At 51.6% G+C, this 25,349-nt stretch overlaps 1 protein-coding gene across 1 annotated transcript in view; it reads left to right on the top strand.

Moving 5' to 3' along the window:
- The first annotated feature begins 1,256 nt into the window (after positions 1-1,256).
- The window catches only part of Foxk1 (forkhead box K1), a 51,507-nt gene continuing 27,414 nt past the window's right edge, over positions 1,257-25,349 (top strand). Inside the window, exon 1 of the mRNA XM_004840408.3 lies at positions 1,257-1,827. Within this exon, the coding sequence (XP_004840465.3) occupies positions 1,280-1,827 (548 nt within the window). The 5' untranslated portion in view covers positions 1,257-1,279. The remainder of the gene's footprint in view (positions 1,828-25,349) is intronic.

The following is a 25,349-nucleotide window of genomic DNA, read 5'->3' as shown; positions in this document are numbered from 1 at the left end:
TTTTATTATATGTGTCTTCGAATCATGTCTGTATCTCCTGCAGTCTGTAAGCTTCTCTGGACGGAGATCACTTCTAGTTTTTCATACTCAACAGTTATTAAATGAAGAAAATACATTTTAAGGAGGACCTGGCTGAATTAGCAATCCAGTCACTGAAGTTCTAAGGGGACTTAAATGATGCCCAAATGTGCCATTCCTGGTTTTCAGCTAAGGTCTGTGTGTAATCGTGTGGGGAGTGCAGTCCCTGGCATATTTGTTGAAGGATTTCAAGAGGCAGGAGGATTGCAAGTTCAAGTTCCACCTGGGAAATTTAAAAAACCCTGTCTCAAAGTAAAAGATAAATATAGCTGGACAAGGTGATGCAGGCCTGCACTCTGGAAGGTTGAGGCAGGCAGTTAGGATCAAAAGTTCAAGCCCAGCCTGGGCAACTGAGTGACTAAGCCAGGCCCTATCTTAAAATAAAAAATAAAAGGTCTGGGCATGCAGCTCAGTGCAAACGGCCTGAGTTCAAGCCTCAGTACCAAAAGTTAAATTACATTAAAAATTAACTAATTAAAAATTAAGAAAAGGTTCGGGATGGAGCTTAGTGTGAAGGCCCTGGGTTCCATTTCCTATACTGCCAAAAACAATAACTAACTGAATAAATAAATGTCCTGGGGATATAACCCAGTGGTAAGGCACCCCTGAGGTTGAGCCCCAGGATTGTCAAACTAAAATAAACTAATAAATAAGTCATTTTAAAATAGAAAGGGATTGGTGACGTTGCTAGATGGTTAGAGGGCCTTGGGTTCGATCCCCCCAGTACTCCCAAAATTAAGGAGAAAAGGACTGGGGATGTAACTCAGTGGTTAGAGAGCCCTTGGGTCCCATCCCCGGGACGGCAACAAAACAACCAAAAAAGGCTCAGAGGGACACCCGGGCTGGGTCTCAGTGTCTTCCGAAGCCCCATCCCAGGTCACAAGAGGGAAACCGCCCTGGGCCCTAGAGAAGCACCAGGATTGGGCTGGGGACCCAGCCCCGGGCTGAGGAAACGGCGCAACTCCTCCGCCTCTCCCCGCTCTCTGGGGATCCGGGACCCAGGCTGGCCCCGAGATTCCTCCCTCGCACCCACGCGGGGGGAGGCGGCGGGCGGAGGGCGGGCGGAGGGCGGGCGGGGCGCAGTGGCTCCGCTCCGAAAACCCGGCCCGGGTTTCCGCGCGCACCCCAGCCTGTCCGCCCCGCCCCTCCCCGCCCCGCCCCGCCCCGCCCCGCGCCGCGCCGCCACCGGAGCTGCGCGAACATGGCCGAAGTCGGCGAGGACAGCGGCGCCCGCGCCCTTCTGGCGCTGCGCTCGGCGCCCTGTAGCCCTGCGCGGTGCGCCGTCACCCGACCCGCCGCGTCCCCGCCGCCGCCGCCGCCGCCGCCGCCCGGGCCCGCCACGTCCCCGCCGCCACCGCCGCCGCCCGCCCAGCCCCCGCCCGCGCCCCCCGGGCCGCCGCCGCCACCGCCGGGGACGCCAGGGACGCAGGGCGCGATCGCGGGTGCGCCGCCTGCCCTAGTGGCCGCTGCGGCCGCCTCGGTGCGGCAGAGCCCCGGGCCGGCGCTGGCGCGCCTTGAGGGCCGCGAGTTCGAGTTCCTCATGCGGCAGCCCAGCGTCACCATCGGCCGCAATTCGTCGCAGGGCTCAGTGGACCTGAGCATGGGCCTGTCCAGCTTCATCTCGCGGCGCCACCTGCAGCTCAGCTTTCAGGAGCCGCACTTCTACCTGCGCTGCCTCGGCAAGAACGGAGTCTTCGTGGACGGGGCCTTCCAGAGGCGCGGCGCCCCCGCCCTGCAGCTGCCCCCCCAGTGAGTGTAAACCCGCCCGGGGTTGGCCCTGCCTGGCCTGAACTGTCAGAGTTACCCCCACCCCGCCTGGAATGAACCTCAGGGTCCCCCATCCTGATCCCACCCGGCCTGAATCCCTGGGTCATCCTCACCCCGCTAGACGCCCCCCCCCCCCGAACTATCTGGATCCTACCTGGCCTCAACCCCCAAGTCACCCTGCCCCTGCCCAGTGGACCCTGGGTCACCCTACTCCTCACCCCACCTGGCCTAAACTCCCCAAACTCCCAGAATGAACCCCTGGGAGTCTTGCGGTGAACCCTCGTGGCCTGAATCTCCAGGTCAGCCCTGACCCCAGCCCCCCAGCCCTGAAGTCTTGGGATAGCCTGATCTCATCGTGCTGACCCACCCTCAGTCACCATAACCCCAACCTCACCTGGCCTTCAGGCACACCCCTGATCCTGATTTCTGAAGGCTTAGGCCCCAGAGTCACTCCATGCAGAGACCTGGGTCTCAGTTTATTCTCCCCACCCCCTGCCCTGCCCGGACCCCAGGGTTTTTATACCCCTAAACCTCAAGAGTTTGGTTTCCATTGGTCATCTCTCCAGTTTGGACCAGTGGGCCGCCCCAGCCCTGTCTAGTCTGAGTGCCTGGGATAGAGCATCAGGCCTGGGAGGGTGTCGCCTGGGAGGTAGAGTCCTCTGCAGCCCTGGGTGGGTGTCCCTGGCTGGCAGTCCAGGCGCTGGGGGCAGATCTGGATGTAGAGGCTTGGCTGAGAGGGGCCAGGACAGGACGGGCCCTGCCTTAGTACATCCTGAGGACAGGAAGGTGGGGAGCCCAGGGCCAGCACATGTGAGCCCCCTTAGAGTCCCCAGCCTGGTCTGGATGGTGTCCCGGCCTAGCTGAGCAGCGTCCCTTCTGTGGCTGCCTGCAGGTCCCCTCCCGGGCCCTGCTCTGGGCTGCTCTTCCTCGCCTTAGCTAGTAAGGACCTCGAGGTCTGCCTGTGCTCTGGGAGAAAGCCTGTTTAATTACTCACTTCCTCTGCAGCACTTTCTTTTTCTACTCTGTAATTGCCTCCAACCCTTCTGTAGTATTTGGGTTCCTTCAGTGGCACTCACGTTCAAGAGTGTCTGACTGTGTTATTAGTTGCTTTTATGAGCACCTTGGGTCCTGGGAGTGTTTGCTGGGGTGCACCCCCAGGCCTTGTGTTTCTGTCCATCCGCTTCTCTTCCCGGGTCTGGGTGTGTGTGAGACGCGGCATGGATAGTTTTCACCTCAGGAGTGACTCACTCCTGTTAGGGTGTGAGAAGGAAAGTGCACCTTCCTGTCCCAAACCCGAAAGGTGTGCGCTGCTCAGGTCAGGACTTGGGGAGTAGCAGTTCTTCTGTCCCATGATGTCACTGCTCCCCCCACCCATTCTGGGCATCAGATACATCCTCAGCCAGTCTCCCCCGTGAGGAAGTGGCAAGCGCACCCCCACTCACCTCCTGCCTCTAAGGCCTGTCTCTGCCCCTTTATGTGACTGGAAGTGCCTGCCTCTGTCCATGTTCAGGGGCTGCTGTCTAGGACCTCCCCAGCGCCCTGGATCTTAGATGAGGCTTTCTCTCACCCAGGGGTTTTCTCTGCACTCAGGTGAGTTTGCACCCACAGGATTCTGATCATCTGAATTGGCCAGTCCAGAGTCTATTATTTAGGAAATGTTGTTGGCATACAAGGTGCCTTGGAATTTTCGCTCCAGGGAGCTGGCATGCTTGGTGGGGTGCATTGTGGAGCACTGGCCAAGCTGGCAGGGTCCCTGGCCCGCCCGCTCACTGAGTTGGTGCCTTATATGTGTACACCATGATCTGCACCGTGCATGTCGTCTTTATGGGACTTCAGCCACACTTCTGAGTGCAGTCTGTGTCAGCAGAGATGTACACTGTCCCGGGAGGGGACGACTGTGCCAAAGGAGAACCAGCAAGTGCATGTCCGCATTGGTCCTCCTGGAGGAAAGCCATGTGCTGTTGGAAGTGTTGGAGCCTGTCCACGAGTTCAGTGGTCTCCAATTCTTTGTTCCTTAGGAAGCTCGGACCCAAGTAGTTGCATGTGCCGGGCAGAGTGCTGTGAACTTGTGTTTCCGGGTGAGCTTGAGCTTCTCAAGCTAATCACTTCGAAAATAACCAAGAAATTTCAGTGCATTCAGAGCAAGGAAATTGGATGCTTATGTTTTTGTCATCCTGAGAGAGGTAATAATGGCGTATTTTAAATGACTAAAATAATGGCAATACTTAGCGTGTCTCTTCTCTCAGGTTTTGGTACCCAGTTTTGCCATTAGTATACGAAGCTGAGTTTCTCAGCTGTGGCTGAGAGATCTCTTGTTACATGGAATTGTTGGCTTGAACCTGTGTGGGGTCAGTGGCTTCAGTTTCTGACTCCGTTATGTTGATCCCCATGCAGAGACCCAGAGCAAACCTCTTCAGCCACCTCTTCCTCTCCCTTTGGACATGTGACAGCCACATGGGTGACATTTACACACACCACACACCCCCCTCTGCAGCTCCCACTCGGGAGGGAAACCAAACATTCACCCCCATTTTTTGTCAGAAGTGTCTCTTTCCAAATTTTCAATGTTTTTATTATGGGTAGGGGGAAACAGTCCTTGATTGATCATCACAGCTGTGACCGCTCAGCACTGTTCTTGTGTGGCACTGCATTTGACGTGGGTGGAGGGAGTCTGCCTCTGTTCTGATTCTGCGTCTTCCTGGGGTGGCTTGGTGGGATTGCAGTGTTTCTTCCAGACCCTAAGTTCCCTGAGGCTGGCAGAGAATCTATCACCTTTAATCAGCCTCAGTGCAGGTGGTCATAGGTGATGATGGAGTTGTGTTTGTTGAATGAACAAGTTAATGACTAAATGAACTTGCAACTTCCATAGGAACAAAACAATGACCTAGCTTGGGGTCAGTTTCCTAAATTAACAGTGGCAGCTTCCTCTGGTTATGTAGGGTGTGTGTGTGTGTGTGTCTGTGTGTGTGTGTGTGTCTGTGTGTGTGTGTGTGCGCATGGTTCTTAATGGAGCTGATGTGAAATTTGCATTGGATGTGTTGGCTAAACGTGAAAGACCAGCGTGAAGTCCTTTTCTTCTCTGCTCTTCCTCCTTTTCTGCAGCTCTTTTCCCAAGTCCTTTGTAGGGAGTCTGGCTTACTCCAGTAGTCGAAATAAAATCAAGACTTCCCTTTGCTATAGCTTCGAGTGGTAAAATTTATGGGAGTCTTTTTTACTTTATACTTTGCTAATTTCCAAATTTTCTGTAGTGAGCATGGTTACTTTTTCTGGTGATATTGTATATCTAACCCAAGGCCGGGGCCTTTCCACTTAGCTATATCCCCACTCCTTATTATTTTATTTTTGTATTTTGAATCCAGGTCTCTCTAAGATGCCCATGGCTGGACCCAAACTAGCAATCCTCCTGACTCACCCTCCTAATATTCTGGGACTATAGATGTGCACCACCAACCCCAGCTGATTACTTTTTTGTTTGTTTGGTTTTGCTTTGTTCTTTTGTTTTTGTTTTTTGAGACAGGGTCTCACTATGTAGTTCAGGCTATCTTTGCACTCACTCTGTAGCCCAGGCTGGCCTTGAACTCACAGCAGCCCTCCTGCCTCAGCCTCCCTAGCGTTGGGATTACCATGCCCAGCGCTACTTTTTTTTTAAAACATTTCCACATGCCTGTAACCCAGTGTCCACTGTTCCTGCCTTGTGGCTGTTGCCCAGTTACATAGACGCACTTCACAGACAGGTAGGAATCCCTCTTTAAAAAGCAACCACAATGGGGCCGGGGATTTAGCATAGCGGTGCCTCCGCCTGCCTCACAAGGGCAAGGTCCCAAGTTTGATCCCTGGTACCAAAAAAAAAAAGTAACCACAATGTCATTATCACACCTAAAAATACTACTAAATTCCTCCTATCAGCAGTGCCCACTCCCTTCAGATTTCCCTTCTGTCTCAGGTTTTCTTCTTTCTCTGAGTATTTGTTAGAGGCTGCCCTGGATTAGGTCCAGACACAGGGACTGACGGGTGTATCTCGTAACCTGGTGTTTCCGGCTCCTTCTGTTCTCACTGCACTTTCTCACTGAAGGGACAGGGCCATGCATGTGTCCTGTATGAATCCCCACATCTCTTACAGATTGGAATCCTGCACGCCTGCTTACTCTGTCCCTCTTCCATCATCCTGTAAATTGGTTGTTGGACCCAGAGAGCTGATCAAACTCCAGTTTGATGAAGATGATGATGATGATGATGATGATGATTATGATTTTTTGGCCAGAGCTGCCTCATCAATGTTACTGCATGAGTCTGTCAGGAGATGAAAATGTCTGGTTGGTTCCAGCTTCTGACAGTTGTTGCTGGATCCCTGTACCTTTTTTTTTTTAATGTAGTTCAGGCTGGCCTTGAACTCAATATGTAGTCCAAATGGCCCTCTCTTAATGATCCTCTGCCTTAGCCTCCTGAGGGCTGGGATTTCAGGCATGTGCAGTACCCGGCTTTGTTACCTGTACTTTCTGTGGTTCACTCTGGTTGCTGGCATCAGGCATCAGGTACTTATTATGGTGCTGACAGGCTCCACCCGCTGCAAAGTACAGTGAGTGGCAGTATTGGAGATCACAGCTTTTGCACTTGTGCCATGATGAAAGAGTAATTATCTGGGAATTGTGCTACATGTTTATAATCCCAGCACTCTGGGAGGCTGAGGCAGGAGGATTACAAATTCGAGCCCAGCCTATAACTTAGTGACTTGGTAAGACCCTATCTCAAAATTAAAAAATAAAAGGGGCTGGGGTTGTAGTTCAGTGCAGAGTGCCTGGTTTTAATTCCAAGAACCAAAGGGGGGGGGGGAACAAAAATTAATTCATTAACCACCAGAGCATTTTACTACATTATTTTAGACCCAATAAACACATGTACAACATAGTTTCTCTTTCATATTGCTATTTCTAACTGGTCAGTTGAAATGTATCACATTGGTGAATTAATCGTCATATAACTAGTTATTAGTTTGATGTTATTTTTGAAATTAACTGGAAAGTACCCTGGACTTAGTGAAGACAGAAGTTCCTGGCCCAGTGTCTGGGGACGGTCACAGCACACCTCTCCTCCTGGGGTCCCCCAGCCACAAGAGAGTGGTAGGGTCACTGGTGACAGGAAAGGTGTTGACCTGTCACTCTCCTGCAATCACAAGGAGGGACCTGGCAGCACAGGAGAGGGTCTGTCTGTCTGTGCCAGCTGAGGGGCTGCAGAGGCCCCTTACCAGAAGAGACAGGCATTGGACAGCACTGGGGCTGGAGAGGCTGCCAGGTGAGAGACCTAGGAAGGAGGTCCTGGCAGGGATGGTGCGATGGTGGAGGAGGTGTGGCTGGTCAGGAGCTGCACCTGCATCAGGGAGAGGTGGCTCTGGTTGGGTCCTGCTGTGTCTAGATAGTTTTCTGCAAATGGGAAGCGAGGGATCTCTTAGGTAAAACCTTCATTTGGTTTTTTGCTAGTTGGCTGTTGTTGTGCATGGGGTGTGTTTGGTTAGTCTGTCATCCCTTTAAAAATTTACATTAGAAAGGTTTGTAGGGCTTGGGGGGAGGCGGTGGCGACTGTAATCCCAGCTGCCCAGGAGGCTGAGGCAGGAGGATCAAAAGTTGAAGTATGCTTGAGGCCCTGAGTCCAATCCCCAGCACCACACACACACAAGAAAAAGATGTGTTATGTACATGAACAAACTCCCCACAATAAATCTAATCATTGTGTCCTGCAAATGTAGTAATAAAAACATAAACTATTAAAAAAAAAGCTTTGTGGATACAGCAAATTGGGTGGTGGTACACTGAACTCGTGTTAAAAATATGAGCCACCTTCTAGTATCTAGATCACATTGGGATGGGTTTGTCACTCACGTAACAAATGTTTATATAGAATTTTAATTGATGTATGGGAAGGATTTTATTATGTAGTTTGTGTTGAACTGAATGTATAATCAATGTGTGGAAACCTTTTTCATATTGAGGGAGGAATAGGGTTTGTAGGAGCTAAAAATATATAATGTAGTGTCTTAATGGGGTACATATTTAATATTTTGGAAGAAGACATAGCTATGTTTAAAATTATATTTTGAATTGAAGCTAAGACATTGGATTTGGATATAGAGTAATTTACTATTTGCTGTTTTCGCATCTTGTGAATGTCAGGGGATAAACTTGCTAAATTAATGACAACTCAGATTGCAGCAGTGTCTCATTTTCATAATTACCCTACATTTAAAGCATTTCATATTAAAATGAGGGATTATATAAAAATGCTTTTACTTTGATTTCCTGGAACCAGGCCCTTGCATTGTGACTTGTTGGGAGATTTTGTAGTTAACTTTTCATTGCTACAGTCCCTTTTCAGGAGCTTTTGGTTTCCTGGTAAAATGATGCTGGTTGATTAAGGAGAAAGTAAAATGGAGATTGCGTGCCTGCGTGCGTGCGTGCGTGCGTGCGTGTGTGTGTGTGTGTGTGTGGTTTGTGAGTTTATAGAGAAACTGAGGCCGTGTGTCATGGTTGCTGGGAGTCCAGGACAGCCAGGCCCCAGGAGCTGGCATGGGCCTGGCTTCTCCTGTTTCTAGATGTCGATGGTGCTTTCCCTGTGACCATGGCTTAGTGCTTGTTTTGCTTTCCTTAGACAAAACAGTTCCAGCTGCGTGCAGATGTGCAGCCCTGTGTCCTAGGAGGGTTTCTGGCAGTCACAGTGGTCAGTAGACAGGAAGAACAGAGGTGGGCGTTTGCACCTGATCTGTTAGGGCTCTCGTTAGCCCCCAGATGTGTGTACTGCACTGAGGCTCTCCTGGGGCCTGCCCTGCCTTCGCTTGCCTTCTGGGGCATGACTTGTTCTTCCTCAGTACTGCAGAGCTGAGCTCAGACCAGGCTGCTGCCCACCTCGGAAATGCTGCAGCTCCCCAGCGACCTCCGAGTTAACCCCAGTGTTGCTGAGGGTCCTCGGCCCACACACTCAGGTGCTGAAAGGTGGGTTCTCTCCTGGGCAGAATCACATTGGACCCGCTTTGTTTATACAGCACTTCATGGATGTTTTGGTCTCAGGGCCTCAGATACCCTCAGGGGACCCCAAAGCACTTTAGCTTATGAAGGATGTAACTGTGGATGTTTACCATAGGAGAAATTAGAAATTAATTATTCATCAACCTCAAAAATAGCAGAAACAAACCTGTTTCAAAAATAACTTTTTAATGGAAATATTCTATATTTCTCAAAACAAGACAGAAATTTCAAACAAAGGTATTCCTTTTTGTGGTAAAACTCCTCAATGTCTGGTTTAATAGACAGTGGGACTCTTAGGAGTGCTCCTCCTTTGGTGTGTGTTTTGGGCTGACAGGGAGCCCGGGCTGCGGAGCATTCCAGGGGCCTCACCCAGCCCAGGATGTTTTTGGCTTCTCAGGGACTCCCAGCAGCGTGGAGTCTGCACTGCACCGTGGGTTTTCTGTCCCTCACTCTGTCCTGCCCCATGAGTAACCCTTTCATCCCACGCAGCAGTCTGGTGTGGCGAATTTGCTGTGGGTGAATACTGACCGCTTGCAGCCCTGGTCCCTGTGTCCTATGGCGCAAAGAAGAGTCTGTTTCAACCTTAGGTTCACTTGTAATTAAACCTGAGCCCCGTAAATTGTAATTGTTTAAAATGCAAGTCATGCCGGCTGTGGTAGTGCGTGCCCATGATCCCAGCACTGGGGAGGCAGAGGCAGGAGGATCACTGTGAGTTCAAGGCCTGCCTGATCTACATAGCAAGACCCTGGCTCAAAAATACAAAACAAAACAGGGCCGGGGATTTAGCTCAGTGGTTTCGCTGCCTACTGCGCAAGCACAAGAACCAGAGTTCGATCGCCAGTACCAAAAAAAAAAAAACCAACCAAACAAAAAAAATACAAAACAAAACAAACCAAAAAAAGCAAGTCTTATATAGGAACAGAGTTTTAAATGCATCCCTTCCTTTAAGATCTCTTAAAGGTTCTGTGACACAACATATTTTTAAGTAGATTTCTTCGGCCAGTTTTAGGTTCACAGCAAAATACATTTTTATAGAAAATTTTGAAGGTCTGTAATTCCATCCCTGGCCTCATTAGCGTCTTGTGGCATGATCTGGCTGGCTGTGGTTTCAGGGACAGGCAGTGCACCTTGGTTCTTCGACTGTGGTGCCCTCTTCTGTAAGTGGGGGGGGGCACCCCCCACCAGGCCTCCAGTGAGGTCAGCAGCACAGCGGGATGCGTGTGTGCAAACAGTCACCATTATTTGGGGTTTTCAATGAAAATGCATTTTCTCCCGCTCCAATCAGGTGTGAATCTCTGGAGGAACTTTCTCTCTCTCTCTCTCTCTCTCTCTCTCTCTCTCTCTCTCTCTCTCTCTCTCTCTCTCTCTCTGTGTGTGTGTGTGTGTGTGTGTGTGTGTGTGTGTGTGTGTGTCCCCACCCCCGTAATCAGTGTTACATAGTGGATAAAACTGCTCCTGTACCTGTTCCAGAAGGGCTTTCAGTTTGTGGCTGTGTCACAGAGATGAAGGGTTTCACACACAAGGGCACACTGTGGAGATGGAGGGGCCTTCCCAGCTCCTCCCCTGGTGAGCATTGATGCAGCTCACAAATATTCTGGGTCTTGGGCCAGGGTTGGTGGCATTTAGGATTCAAAAAATAACTTCACATGCCAGGCATGGTGGCACACTCCTGTGATCCCAGCACTCTGGGAGGCTGAGGCAAGAGGATCGCATATTTAAGCCCAGGCTGGGCAACTTAGCAACTTAGCAAGACCTTGTCCCAAATTTTTAAAAATTTAAAAGGGCTGGGGATGTACCTCAGTATGAAGGGCTTAGGTTCAATCCCCAGTCCCACCAGACAGAAAAGTAACATCACAGCTTCCCCGAGGAGTTGTGCACAGCATTTTCCTTGGTGGCCTCTGTCAGGTTTTTGTGCTGGTGATGGAGGGAGCTAGTGAGTCTGCCTCGGAGGTGTGCACAGGGCACTGGGACTAGAAAGCCTTCTGTACCTTGACTCCAGACCACGACCTGAGGAGCCTCCTGTGGGTGGAGTGATTTGTATACTGAGGAGTTCTTCAGAGCTGGAAGCTGGCCTGTGGCTGAAGGTGTGCTGGGTGTGGCCCAGAGGCCAGAAGAGGGAGCTGCACTGGAAAGGGGTCCCTGTCTGGCCTCCTGGCAGGTACGTCCCTGTGTCCCTGCCTGGGGAACGTGACGGTGACTCATCGCAGCTGAGGAAAACATCTTCCCCCAGGAGTATCCAGCTTGCTCTGGCTGGGAGTGCACAGGGCCACAGCCTGCTAGGCAGCTTGCTGCCCGCTCTCACCCTGTGTAGGGGAGTCTGTGCCTCTGTTCATGGTGTGGACAGGTTTCCCAGGCCCCATCTGCCCCTGCAGTACTGTGGGGAGCCCTGCAGCTGCCTTCAGTGGGGCAGCCATGGCTCGGTGGGGCTGCCTAGCTTTTGAAAAACAGCTGATGTGACTGAGGGACTGAGATTTTTATTCCATTCTAGGTCTCTTGTTGTTGTTCTTTATGGTACTGGAAATTGAACCCAGGGCCTTCTCACTGAGCTACATCCCAAACCCTTTTTTATTTTTTTGAGACAGGGTCTGATTATGTTACTAAACCGCATGGGTTAGGCTTGAAATATCGATTGATGCTCCTGCCTCAGCCTCCCAGAGTGCTGGGATCACAGGTGTGCACCAGCACTCCCAGCTTCCATCTGAGTTCTAAGTTACATTGGAGTAGCCCCGACTGCCACTGGGATCCTTGATGCATTTTTGGACCTGCAAATCTTCAGGTGCTGGGCACGCTGCCGCCACCTCGGTTTACCTGGATCACTGAGCGTAAGGTAGGGTTTTCTGTTGTGTGGTGGGAGGTGAGGCCAGTCCGGAGCACGAGGCTGACAGCTGTGCTGGGCTGCAGGAGAGGCTCTCATGTGAGTCAGGCGTGGTGGCTCAGCCTCTGACCCCAGCATTCTGGGAGGCTGAGGCAGGAGGCTGAGTGGAGGACAGCCCTCCCCATCCCTCCCACTTGCCCTCTCTTGTCCTGTTTCTTGAAGCCAGAGGAGCAGATAAAGCCTCCATGAAATGGTTCCTATGGGAACAGAGGAGGCCTAGGCTGTTAGGGGACATTTCTGAAAATCAAGTTGCAGTGCACCTTGGTGATCACGATTACACACATGTGCAGCTCCCAGATATGTTGCTCTTGCGGTTATTGGGGTCCCTCTGTAGACAGGCAGGTGTGCTGCATCTCCTGCCCCACCTGCTGTCCTCACAGCCGTGGATGGTCACACTAGGTGGCACTTCTCTACACGGCCCTCCCAGCACCTGTGCTTTGGCTCTGACAACCTGCCATGGCGGGTCACTTGATGGTGCTGGGGTGGATACTGGCTGTGGCCTGTGAGTGCCCTAGGGGCAGATCTGACACTGTCCGGACTGCCCAGCCGCAGCTTGGCTCTTTGGACTGGCGGGAGGTGACAGGGCGGGTCCTAGGGGCGTTGGGGCAAGTCTGGAGGTGGTAGATCTCACTACCGCTCGTGCCAATGACCAGAGCTCAGCCCCTAGCCCTTCCAGAGCAGGACCGTGTGCCCAGGAAGAGGGCCAAAGCCTGCCAGCTGGCTGTGTTTGTAAATAAAGTTTTATTGGAGCCCAGCAGAGCAACCCCATCTGCTGCCTGGGCTGTTTGCTGCCTCGCGCTGGGCAGGAGCAGAGCCCACTGTGGTCTCAGGCCGCCTCTGAGGCCCCGCAGCACCCCACCATCGCTGGCTTCCTTTGTACAGAGCTTTACTTTTCTCATCATGTTTAATTCTTTAATTTTTCATATATATATTTTTTAAGGAGATGAATGGATCTTTTTTCATTATTTTCTAAAGGGTTAGTGTTTATGTTTTGAGAAAGCAGGCTCCATGTGTGTGTGTGTGTGTGTGTGTGTGTGTGTATTTGGTCTGAGTTTATAATACTCATCTATTTTTAAAATTTTACATTTTGAAAAAGAAATTTTTCAAGCTTCCAAGAAAGTTGCTAGATTAGTACCAGTAACACCTATAAGCCCTTTGCCCAGATTTGTCCATTTTTAACACACTGCCATATTGATTTCAGCATTTTCTATTTGTGTCTTGCGAGTGAATTGTATATATCATGCCCCTTTTTTCCTTAATATTGCTGTATATATTTCGTCATCAAGGATACTCTGTATAACTCATCTTGTTATTAATTTGGGGAAATTTGACATTGGCAGGGTGCTGTCACCTGACATACAGTCCGAATGCCAATTTTGTCACTTGTGCTAAGGGCCTCCTTCAGAGCCATTGTCCCGATAGAGGGCCCAGCTGGGGATGGAGTGTTGCATTTGTTGTCCTGCCCCTCTGGTCTCCTTGACCTGAAGCAGTTATCAGCCTTTCTGGGTCTTCACCTGACCTTGGCATTCTTAAAGAAAACAGGAGGGGTATTGTATAGCATGTCTCTCAATTTAGGTTTGTCTGATTTGATACAGTTCTGATTAGGGTCAGGTTAAGCATCTTTGGTTGAAATCCAGAACGGGGATGCCTGCCCACCCCTCCCCACCCCCCCATAACACAGTTTCCGTGCCTGATTTTAGGTGTTGCCAGGGCTTTCTCACTAGTTATTGTTCCTCCTTGTGTAATTAGTAAGCAAGAAGTTGGAGACTCAGCACTGGGGTAAGACGCTTTGTGTCCGTGTAGTCTGTTTACCTTTTCTAGCAACAGTATTTCTATCAGGGGCTGGCATTGCCTGGATCATAACCTTTATGTACACACAATGATTATTTTGTCTCCTTTTTACTTTTTTGTATCTCAGCTCTTTTTGTTGTCTTGTTGAATCGTTAGCACCTCCAAGTAACATTGAATAAATACCACGATAAGGGCTTCCTTCCCACTGTTAGCTGCAGGAATGGGAATGGCAGTGTTTCAAAGGGAAGATAGCTTTGACTCTCAAAGGCTCTTCCTAGGTGGATGTGTTGGTGTGCACCTGTAGTCCAGCCTCTCGGAGGCTGAGGAGGAGATGGCTTGAGCCCAGGAGTTGAAGACAGCAGACTGGGTACCAGAGTGAGATGCCCAGGAGGGGAGAGGGGGGCACTCCCTCGGGAGGTCTTCCTTGGTGTCTGGCCAGCCTGTAATTGTTGTGCTGGTGGCTGCACTTACACTTGCCTGATGCACCCTGAGGATGATGGCCATACTTTATTGTTTGCTGTTGGAACCCCAGCACACAGCAGCATGCTTGGCCCAGAGTTGGGTCTCTGTCGATAACTATTGGCAGAATGAATAAACAAATAGGAGAGCTCTGAATGCAGAAATAAGCTGGGAAGTGATTGGAGGTTAATTTGCTTAGCTTTTTAAAAAAGATCTGGCTTAGATTAGGGCGCCCTTGGCCAGAGGCCCAACCTCAGCCGTTTCCGAGGGAGTTAGGAGTTAGGAATAGGTTAGTACTCACCTCAGTGTCTGGTTCATAGAGTGTGCCTAGTAACCCCACCCCACACCCACTGCATCTCTGCAGCTGTCCTCATCACTGTCACTGTGGCATCCATGGGACTGAGGGCCTGCATCCATTCAGAGGCTTTTGTGTGGGGGTCACAAGACCTGTTCCAGGGGACGGGACATGTTGCAGTGCTCAGGAGCAGATCACAGGCAGGACTGTCCCCGTCGTCGTGTCCCCCCCCCCCGGGCTGCGGTCAGCTGACAAGGGCAGGAAGGTCGAATTCCTTGCTGGCTGATGTGTCTCCAGGTCTCCCGCTCCCCCTGGGTCTGAAGCTTGTATGATCAGGGCAGAGTGGCGGGCATTTGTTTCCTCATGCTTTCCTGAGCTGTTTGCCCAGAGAAGGGGAGTTCAAAGTACAGGGGACTTGAAAAAGCAAACTCGGGTTTACCCTGAGCTCTCGGGAGTAACATGGGAGGCGGAAGGCAGAACCAGAAAAGAGAGAGAAAGCCGGGGAAGCACAGAATTATGTAATTCATACGCATTTTGAAGCCATTTAAAAACAGAGATGCAAAGGATAATTGAACAAGCACTGCATGCCCATGCAGAGTGGATGCTGTGCTGCTCATTTGCATTTCGCCATTTTTAAAGCCCTGCCCCTCCCCTCTTCTGTCTGCCCTGGGTATCAAACTCAGGACCTTCACTCTGAGCTACTTCCCCAGCCCTTTTTTATTTGGGGGCAGAGTCTCACCAGCTTTCACTCCTCCTGCCCCAGCCTCCCGAGTAGCTGGGATTACAAGTGTGTGCCACCACACCCAGCTTCAAACCCTTTTTTAAAGTCAAAGAAACAGCGCTTTGCAGGCCAGCTGAGGTCCTTGGCTTCCTTCCTCTCCAGTGGCAGAGGGATGGCCTCTGGTCCCGCCTCATGCTTTACACACAGAGATGTCTAGGAACAGCTGCGTTGTTTAGTTTTGTGTGGGTTTTTAATTTACATAAGTAGTGTCACACAATCTTTGTCATTGTACTGTTTACACTCTCACCTTGTCTGGAGAGATTGCGCCCTGGTGACACTGTCAGGCTGAGTGGCTGCTGTGACCTCACACCAGGTTTCCAGGCTCTGGTCCTCACAGGGTCCTGCACACTCTACCCCTGCTTTCCTCCCCGTGCTCTGATGGAAAGGCTACCACCTCCCTCTAGGGTCAGGTCGAGTGCAGCCCAGCCAGGCCTGCCTGCCCCCTCGGTCGGGTTGGGTCCCTTTACCCTGTCCCAGGACCTCGCGTAGCTCATACCTCCTGAGCTCTCAGCCTCTGTGCTGGGCTGAACAGAGTGTGTTTGGGGAGTGGAACTTCAGATGGGATTTCGACCACCAGTAGGAGTTGGTAATGAGGGGAGCCGGGCCCCCACCCGACAAGGTGGGATGATCAGAGGGGCCAACGGCCCCAGTAAGGAGGCCTCATCAGCCCGCAGGAGGGGAGAGGTGTGAGTTCACCTGGGCCATACTGTTGGAGGCCTTGCAGACCCAGAAACGGGAGGGCATGGCGGTGGAGGCGGCTCCTGACCAGGCTCCCCCAGACCTGAAGGGTGACGGGACCTCTGGCGGGGTGGGTTAGTGACATGCTGGCTGAGTGAAGTCAGTGGCTCCAAAGCCAAGATGAGAACCTGTTTCTGCAGGACCAGTGGCTTCACTCAGGGTAAGGGAGGCAGCGTCCCAAGCCCCTCAGCTTGCATGGGTACCCTCCCACAGGCTGGACCTGCCATGCTAAGGAAAGAAAGTGAATGCAGTTCCAGGTGCCTGGGAGGCATGGGTGGCTTTGATTCATCTTAGACTTGGGAACAGAGCAGAACCGGGAATTGTTTTCATTGTCTTTGGCAAAGGGAGAAACTTGAATATTGAAACCAGACCATGTTGAGAAAGCCCCAGGCCGGGGATAATGTCCCACAAATTCAGGATGCCAGGTAGACAACTGGATGTCCCTCCAGAGTTTAGGGAGCAATTTATCCACATCTCTTGGAATTTTGTGACCATGTGAAAATGGAAAGGGAGGGCCAGGGATTTAACTCAGTGGATCCGGTGCCTGCCTTGAAAATGCAAGGTCCTGAGTTGGCTCCCCGGTACCAAAAAAAAAATGGAAAGGGTGTCTCAGCCTGCTGGGAGCTTCACAGAGTGCCAGAACTAGGGTTTCATTGGGCACGTCACACAGTATTCGGCCCATGAGGGACATGGTCCCCATCAGTGTACCTGCAGGAAACGCAAACACGGTAGGAAAAAGCCTGTGTGTGCCTGGAAAGTTACTACTTTCTCCTTCATGAAATACTTGAGACTCCTGCAGTTCCCAGCCGGCTTCAGGCTCAGCTGATGGTGGGACTTGGAGCCTCTCACAGGCAGGATCACTGGGCCAGTGTCCCTGTTTCAGAAACTGGGAGGCCAAGAAGCAGGTGGCCAAGGGTGCCGGGCAGCTGCCTGGTCCTCTGTCAGTCGGGGTGCAGCCTGTGTGTGGGGCCTGCCAAGGGCTTTGCCAGACCAGTCTCCGAGGGTGGCCTGTGTGCCTCCAACTGTGTGCACCCACGGCCACCGTCCACTCTGAGCTTCTCTCTGCAGGCTGGAGCTCTGCACAGAGACTGCCTCGTGCTCCACCCCTGCCAGATCCTCTCACCTCCTCTTCGCCCACCTTTCCTTTTTACAGGGCAGCCAGCCCCAGCCCATGTATCCATTTAAGTTTTGTTCAGTTTTGTGTTGTGTTGCTTTTGCAGTCCTGGGGATTGAACCCAGGGCCTTTTCAGGGTCTCAGTAAGTCCCTGCAGTTGCCTAGGCTGGGGTAGAATTTGGGATTGTTCGCCTCAGCCTCCCAGACTGCTGTGTCACAGGTGTGCACCACTCAGCCCCAGCTCTTCTGTCTCTTTTTGTTTTAAGTCCATGGCAAGGACTTTCCCAAAACTGCTTATTTGCATTGTTTACAAGTGCTGGAGATCCGGACCCTGGCAGGTAAAGGACTGAAAGCGCACCTCTCCGGTGACTGGGAGGTGAAAGTGCTGGCCCTGGCTGTGTCTTCACACTGCCTCCCAGCCCACCCGAGGCTGTGATTCCCGCTCCCAAGGAGCCTTTCCACATCTCAGCGTAGTGGAGCCCCAGCATCCACCTTGATGCATTTTGCAGTTCTCGGCATCATCTTCCTAATGGAAAATGTCAGAGATCGTCTCACACCCTGTCCGAGGCCGGTCGCAGCAGTAGAGCCTTACTAGGGCAAGAGGTCTTTCCTCCCAGGGCCGTACTGGGGACCTGGACCCTGGAGGCCAGCAAGCCGCCCCACCTCACAGCCTGACTGCTGGGTTTGGTGTCCTGGTCTCTTTTTGTCCCCTTTCTGGATGAGGGCTTTGCATGGGCTTTGGTCTGCTCCCACCCTGCTTAAATGCTGTGACAAAAGTCCCTCAGCTGCTAACTGAATTTCATTGACCTTTCTGCGTAAAAATTAAAGCTGAAACCCACAGGTTTCTGCTTCTCCACATGGGAGACCCGGCGCACAGATACCGGGTCTATAGAGTAGACCCTGAGCAAGGGGGCACCTAGCCAAGCTCAGGGAGGTCAGGACCCCTCCCATTGCTTTGAGGTTGCGCCCTCCCGCGCTCTTGTGAGGCCCCCTGGTGCTTGGGCACAGACACTTGGGGGGGGGGGAGGTCTGGGCTGGGCTTTGCAATGCAGGGTGCATCAGTGAAACCACAGCTGGCTCAGTTTTTATTTCAGAGAAAACTGTGCTGATGAATAGGCCATCGGGGATAAATTGGTGGGACTGAGGGTGCAATTTACATAACAATTAAACCAGTTTAGTGTATCCTGTAACATGCTGAAACCTGGCTTCTCCCTGAGTAGTTATTCAGGTTTATTAATGTGTTTTATGACCCAGTTCCCCCAAATGGGTAATTTCTCCCTCGTACCATTAAAGTCTATTTAGACACAGGTATCTGAGGCAGCAGAGGTAGTTGGAAAGCCATCTGTAGACTGTGAAGTGCCTGACTCAGTATCCCCAGTTGAAGAGTAACATCTTTTTCTTCTTTCTTGCAGTACTGGGGATTGAACCTAGGGCCTTCACACTGAGCTGTACCCCTAGCTCTTTTTTATTTTTTATTTTGAGACAACGTCTTAATAAGTTACTGTTGCCCAAGCTGGCCTCCAACTTGGGATCCTCCTGCCCCAGCCTCCCAGAGTGCTGGGATTAGAAGTGTGGGCCACCAGGCCTGGCTGTTCTGATTTGTGTGCTCGGGACCAGGGCTTACCACTAAATCTGTTTCTCATGTTTTTGACTCTTTTCCCAGGAGTGAATGGAATGTGCTCCTGAAGGGCCAGGCTTAAACCAAATAAAAGGCTTTTTTCCAATTCTGATTGGTAGGCTGCTCTGTTTCATTTGGAGTTTTATCTGGGCTAGTACAGAGGTCTCTAAGGTAGGTCCCTGTGGCTTTGTACACAGCTCTGGCCTTCAGCTGCTCTGCTCCACTCCCATGGAGGACTGAGGTTCCCATGGGAGGCTGAGGCAGGAGGATCCCAAGTTCAAGTCCAGTCTGGGTAACTTAGCAACTTACCAAGACCTTGTCAAAAAAAATCTCAAAAGGTAGGAGGGTTTGGGGATTGTAGCTCAGTGCTTGTGAAGGCGCTGGGTTCATTTCCCAGTACTGCCCAAAAAGCTGGGGGGATGATACTAACTTGGCCTTGCCTCATCAAAACTCAGATTCTGTGTTCAATGTGAATTTCACAAGTAGAACAGCACGAAGATAACCACGTTGATACTCTGGTGTATTAAAATACAGCAGTTTGTCCTCGAGGTATAAGCTATAACTTCCACATGACCTGGGAAGGAGTTCTCCCAGCTACTCAGGGGTGCCGGTGCTGCCCTTGGGTCCCCAGCCCATTGGTGACAGTGTCCCTCCTGCTTCTCCTCCCGGGGGTGTCTGGCAAGGGCAGGGAGGGCAGTGGGAAGGGAGAGGGAGGGTGATGGACTGTGGAAGCCTTGCAGAGCTGCCCCACCTCCCTCTCCCTCTGCCCCATCACATGGAGCACCCCAGCCTGCCTGTCACACCTGCCCCACGTCCCCTCCCCAGTGCGGCTCGGCCTCCACTGTTGATCGGCTTCTGCAGCTCGATGGCCAGCCCTGTCTTCTGTGAGGAGTGGTCTCCGTCTCTGTCCTCGGCCTGTCCAGGGCCTGACACTTCAGGGCTTCCTAAGTGTTTGTTGGTGACTGGGAGGTTCACAGCACACAGGCTACCTCTGAGCAGGTCATGCTGATGTCACCACGTATTGTTGTGGCCTGGTGTGGAAGACCCTTCCCCTGCACGTGGGCCTGATCTGCAGCTCCCAGGACACAGGCGTGGGCTTCACGCAGGCCCCTCTGGCCTAGCAGAGCTGAGGTTCAGAATTGTGAACGCTTGTTGCCACAATACAGTGTAACTTGTTTTGTTTTGTTTTTGGTTTTGATTTTGTGGTACCAGGGAGCAAACTGGGGACCTTGAGCTTGTGAGGCAGGCAGTGGCACCATTTAAATCCCTGACCAATACAGTAATTTGCCAATTGAAAAAAATCAAACGGCCAGTTATGCCATTGGTTTGAACATGTGCATGGTGAAATCCTGCAATGCACTTTTTATTCTTTTAATTGTATTGCAAAACAAGAAGTATCTAAGAAAATTCCGTTTCTTGGTTTCTGTATGTGAGGAGTCAGAACTTTGGAGCTTAGGTGGAGTCTATCCTTTGCTGTTTTGATGACTTTGGGCAGTCAGCATCTCTCCCCCAAGCCTCAGTTTCCTCATCTGAGAACCACGCAGATTGCCGCTTCCTTTCTGAGATGAAGGGAGCCACAGAAAGTGCCCAGAACATGACTCCCTTTTTAAAAATACTCATGTGCTGGGCTGGGGATTTAGCTCAGTGGTGCCACCGCTTGCCTCGAAAGCGAAAGGTCCCGAGTTCGACCCCCGGAAAAAATACTCATGTGGTGACATCAGATGTCGTGGCACCAGTCCATGTTTTCATGAGTGGAGTACTGGGAGGCAGGTCTGGTAACACACGGCTGTCATCCCAGCTCTCTGGGAGGCTGAGGCAGGACAATCGCAAGTTGGAGCCCTGCCTGAGTAACTTATTTAGTAAGACCTTGTCTGAAAAATAAAAATTTTAAAAGGGCTGGGGATATAGCTCAGTGCAGAGGCCCCTTTCCCAAAAAGGAAAAAAGGAGTGGCATATTGACAGCGTATGTAGAGGACTATTTTATACTTGCAACTTTAAAAAATCACCTTGGACTTCAGAGAAACTCGCGAGCCAGGGTCTCCTTTTTTTGCAGGAGTCCTTGGTTCCCTCTGGAAGGGGCACTCTGCCAGCCAGGGTGCTCTTTGTGGATACTGCCCAGAGGGAGGCACTGCGTAGCCACAAGGAGTGACAGCGTCCTTTGGGAGGTCTCCTGTTTCTGCTTCCATTTGGTCAGCATTGTCCCTTTCCCTGGGACTGTAGTCCTGTCCCTGTCCTGATCTGCACGGCTCTGTGTTGGTAGAGCTGGCCCTGATCAGGGCTCCCTCCCGTCACCTTCCTGGCATGGCTCTCTGGGCAGCCAGGGCATCCTGTGCAAACCCCAGGGGTCTGAGCCATGTAGGACTCTGGAACTTCCAGAGACCCAGCAGGCAACTGACCTGGACACTGAGCATTAGGAGCGGCTGGACCGCCCCTCACTAGCAGGCTCCCTCCCTATGTTGGGTCCCATTTCATTACTGGCCATCAAGGAGCGAATGAGTCGATGTGCCTGCCTCCGAGGCAGGGACAAGACTCCAACTTGGGGACAATGCTGATCACTGGAGAAATCGGGCGGCTGCCCTCTGGCTCCTAGATTTGTTTCTGTGGTCTAGAAAGCAGTCGTGGCTGTGTGGATTTGAATACACCAGCAGTGTGGCCTTTGCTTTCCAGCTTGAGTTTGCTGTCCTCTTGCTTTTGCTGATCTGTTCCCTCAGGGAGGGGACACTTGATCAGTCTGTGCTTCCGAGTGCATTCAGATTCATTTATGAAACTAAACATTGCTCGGACAGCCAGGATTATTCACACAGCAGGGTCTGTGCAGATGAAGTGCTGGGCTCGGGGCTCTGTTCTGATATTTTCCAGCAGAGAAGACATTTAATTTTAAATTGTACTCCCAGCTGTGTGACTTCTGCTAAATGTCAAACAATTTTGTTCTTAAAATAAAAGCCAGTTTGGTTGGGTGTGGTGGTGCATGTCTGTAATCCCAGCACTTTGGGAGGCTGAGGCAGGAGGTGCACAGTCTGAGCACAGCCTGGGCGATTAGCGAGACCCTTTCTCAAAATAAAAAAGGGCTGGGGACGTAGATCAATGCCAAGGCCTTGGATTCAGTCCTCAGTCCCCCCAAAATATCTATATGCAGTGCATGGCCAGGAAGAGGCTGATGGCCAGTGCTCCTGAGGGCACAGCCACCTAGAACTCATAGCAAGTAGCTTTGGTTCAGGTGATTTATCCAGGTGACTTGTAGTCTAAAACATAGTTCTCTTCCTGCACTATTAATTTGCCAGTTCTGTTGTGAAATAATTGGTTGACAAAGTTCGTAACTCTTGGCAGCCCGTTGTATAATTCTAGAGTAGCAGACGGTGTTTTCTTTGTATAATTATTTCAGCACCGTTCAGTGCCGTCCCCCAGCTTGGGGTATCGGAGGGAAGAGGCAGAGAATTAGGGCTGCTGCTTCTGCTCATCCTAGGACAGCCACAAGAGGCCAGCTCTCCAAAGAGGGGACTGCATGGCCACTGTCCTTCCTTCTGGCCCCTACTCACCTGTGAGGCAGTTCTGACGTCTGTTTTTGAGTAGGGAGAAGAAGTTGCTGTGTGACCCCAGACCGTGTCCCCTTTGTGAGACAGTTCAGGGTAGGAGCTCCATTTTTGCCTGCTGACCTCATTGTAGCTTGGAGAGCGAAGGCCGAGGGTTAGAGGCAGGGCCCAGGGCTCCTACCTTCCTCTCTAAAGAAGGGTTGGCTATGTCTCCTTACTGGTGTTTTTACAAGGCACACCTCAGGCACAGTGACTGGTGTTCGAAGAGTGGATGACACACCTCTGTAGCGCCAAACCCAGCAGGTCCCAGGAAGGGCCACTCTCCCACCTTCTCTCCCAGGCGGTCAGGTCTGGCCCAGGAAGGTGTAAAACCCAGTCCTTTTTCAACCCTCGGTGCCATGACTGAAAGCAGACCCTGTGCCTGCAGGAATGTGCTGGGGGTGCCCATGCAGCGTCGTGCTGGGACCATCACCTGTGTCTTCATGTCCCTGATGCAGGACAAAAGCCACACCGGGCACAGATTCTACAGAGACCTAAAGGGCATCCTCTCTGCTCAGACAAGGCAGAATGCAAGCTGTGACCAAAAGTACGGTGAATGTTCAGTCATTACTGTAAAAGACGTCGCAATTAATCCTCCTCACTATGCTCCCCCACCCTCCCAGGCCATTGTTCTTGCTGCTTCCTGAAGCAGCTCCGGAAGTCCTGTTTCAGGTCTTTATGACATCTGGTCAAAAATACAGTGACTGCCACTGCTGAGTGCCATCCAACAACAGAAAGGCAGGCTCATAAAAACATGATGCCATGTCCTCATCCACCTTATCCACTAGGTCTGTCACCATGGGAACTCTGGCTTTTCCTCAAAGTCAAAATGACTAGGAAAGTGAAATGTTTTCAGTTGATTCAAGACATCGAGGCAGCAGTGACAGCTCAACTGTAAAGACATTCAGGAAATAGTACTTGGTGGGCATGGTGGTGCACATCTGTAATCTTAGCACTTGGAGGCTGAGGCAGGAGGAGCACCATGAATTCAAGGCCAGCCTGGGCTACATAGTGCATTCAAAGCCAACCTGAACTACCTGACTTTAAAAATGGGGCGGGGGGCAGGGGTTTAGCTCAGTTTTGCCACACCCACCTGGCAAAGGAAAGGTTCTGAGTTTGATCCCCTGTACCGAAAAAAGAAAAAAAGGAAAGAGGACTTGCAGCACTGTTTCAGAAAGTAGCAAGGACAATGGGATAAGTATGTTCAAAGCAAGGGGGGGGGGGATTTTGAGAAGGATTTGTGGTAATGTATCTATTACTCTAATATATATTCTTTTTTTTTGGTACCAGAGATCGAACTTGGGACCTTGTGCTTGTGAGGCAGGCGGTGGAACCGCTGAGCTAAATCCCCAGCCCCAATACATACATTCTTTAAAAATGTAAACATTCACCATAAGTTTTGATCTGGCCTTGCATGTGCAGAGCGAGTGTGGATGGAAGTGTGCCATGTGCTTTCCTTCCTTCCCAGGAGCAGCCACAGCCAGTGGCTTCAGTTGCTAGCCGAGCGCCTGTATTGATGTCAGTAGGATCAGGCATGAGTGTCCTGGGCTCAGAGGACAGCTGAGTGGGACAATCTTCGCACCCTTCCAAAGGATGGGCTGGGCTGGGGCCTTGTCCAGGTGCCGCAGAGGGGAGAAGTCTGCAGTCTGCTTCTGACCTGAGCAGAGTGAGTTTCTCGAAGGAGGGAAGGTGTGTTTTGAAATTCTCTGCTGTTGTGAAATATGAAACGTTGCAAGGTCTCGTCACTGTTCCCTTTGTCCCTCATTGTGACCAGTCTGCTGGAACTGGATCTTGCCGTCACACCTGGCATTGTAGCTCAAGGGCCAGAAACACAGGATGCGGTGTGTCTAGTGCATTTAGAGAGGGCTCCGCAGGGCAGGAAGCCCCAGTGGGGCATTGGAGCACGGGGTGCCAGGACCCAGACACCAGGGCCCCGTCCCATCTGTCTCTTCCAAGGGGACAAGGGGAGGGGTCTCCACGGGAGCCCACCGTGTGTCCACTGGGAGAAGAAGGGGCACTGCATGAACAGGGCTGGGGCCCAGGGTGTGCTCCTCGAGCACACAGGGCAAGTGCCCACCGGCCTGGGAGAGGAGCCAGGGTCCCCACCTTGGACACCGGGTGCTGGCTTTCCATGGAGCAAACCAAAAGTGACATATTCTCGTTTATGAACTATTTTAAGTGGCTTGGTTGATTTTCCTTTTCCTTATAGAAATTAAAACCAGCCATCGGTCTGTGCCTTGTGTCGGGTACAACACCTGTCTGGCAGGGTGGCTGGCTGGGGCCTGCATCAGCCCCTGTCCCCAGGCATTTCAGCCTCCTCTGGAAGGTACTTCACGCACCGTGCGCTCTGACCATGTCCCAACTGGCGTGGGCATCGTTTGCGTGCTCGCCCCTGTTCCACATGGAATAAGGGAGTTTGTACAGAGATGTAGGCTGCACTGGTGGGTGGTGCTGAGTCTTGCCCGAGCTGTGGGTTCGTCGTGTCTGATGATCCGCTCTCCTGTAGGGCAGCAGAGTAGTCAGCATCCCTCCTGATAGGCACCCATGGGCGCTGTTCCATATGTTCACTCTTTTCATGCGATGCTGAGTTTTGAGATGTAGAGCGTGGCGGCTCCCATCCTGAATCAAGCCTGTTGTGGGCCTGTCATCACAGTGCTGTGTTTCCAGGCTCAGTGGGTTTTCTTTGTATGCAGTATGGGGGGGTGGAACCCAGATTCTCACATGTGCTAGGCCAGCGCTCTTCTCCTGAGCTGCGTTGACCCCCCTCCCACTAGGGACTGACCCAAGGCCTTTGTATTGAACTATGTCTCCACAACTATAGGGTCCTACTAAGGTGCCCAAACTAGCTTCAAACTTGTGATGCTCCTGCCTCAGCCTGCTGAGTGTTTGGGATTATAGGTGTGCATCACCACGCTTAGCTTCAGGCACACATTTTATTGTGAAATCATTAGATTCATAGGAAGTTGCAAATGTGCTTCAGAGAGCTCCTTGTCTGTGTCTCCCCCTTTTCTCCTGGACCCAGGACAGTGACCTTGAGCTGTGTACAGTGTTCTGTCGACTGCCCAAGTGTGAGCCTGGCTGTGGCCACCTCAGCCAGCACAGAGAGCCACCCACTGTGAAGGGGGTCACAACTACCCCAGTGCTGTCCTAATCGTGGTCACCCCAGGCTCCCCTCCCCGTGGTGGTGAGGTTATCTGGAGGTGCTGAGGGTAGAGTCACACTACCTTCCCCAGCTTGGCACGGCCTCCCTG

The sequence above is a fragment of the Heterocephalus glaber genome, unplaced genomic scaffold, assembly GCF_053883595.1.
Source record: "Heterocephalus glaber isolate CG9 unplaced genomic scaffold, H.glaber_assembly_v1.0 deba00001610, whole genome shotgun sequence".
Taxonomy (NCBI): Eukaryota; Metazoa; Chordata; class Mammalia; order Rodentia; family Bathyergidae; genus Heterocephalus; species Heterocephalus glaber.
Note: the sequence above shows the minus strand (reverse complement) of the source record. Positions and strands in the feature narration are given on the sequence as shown.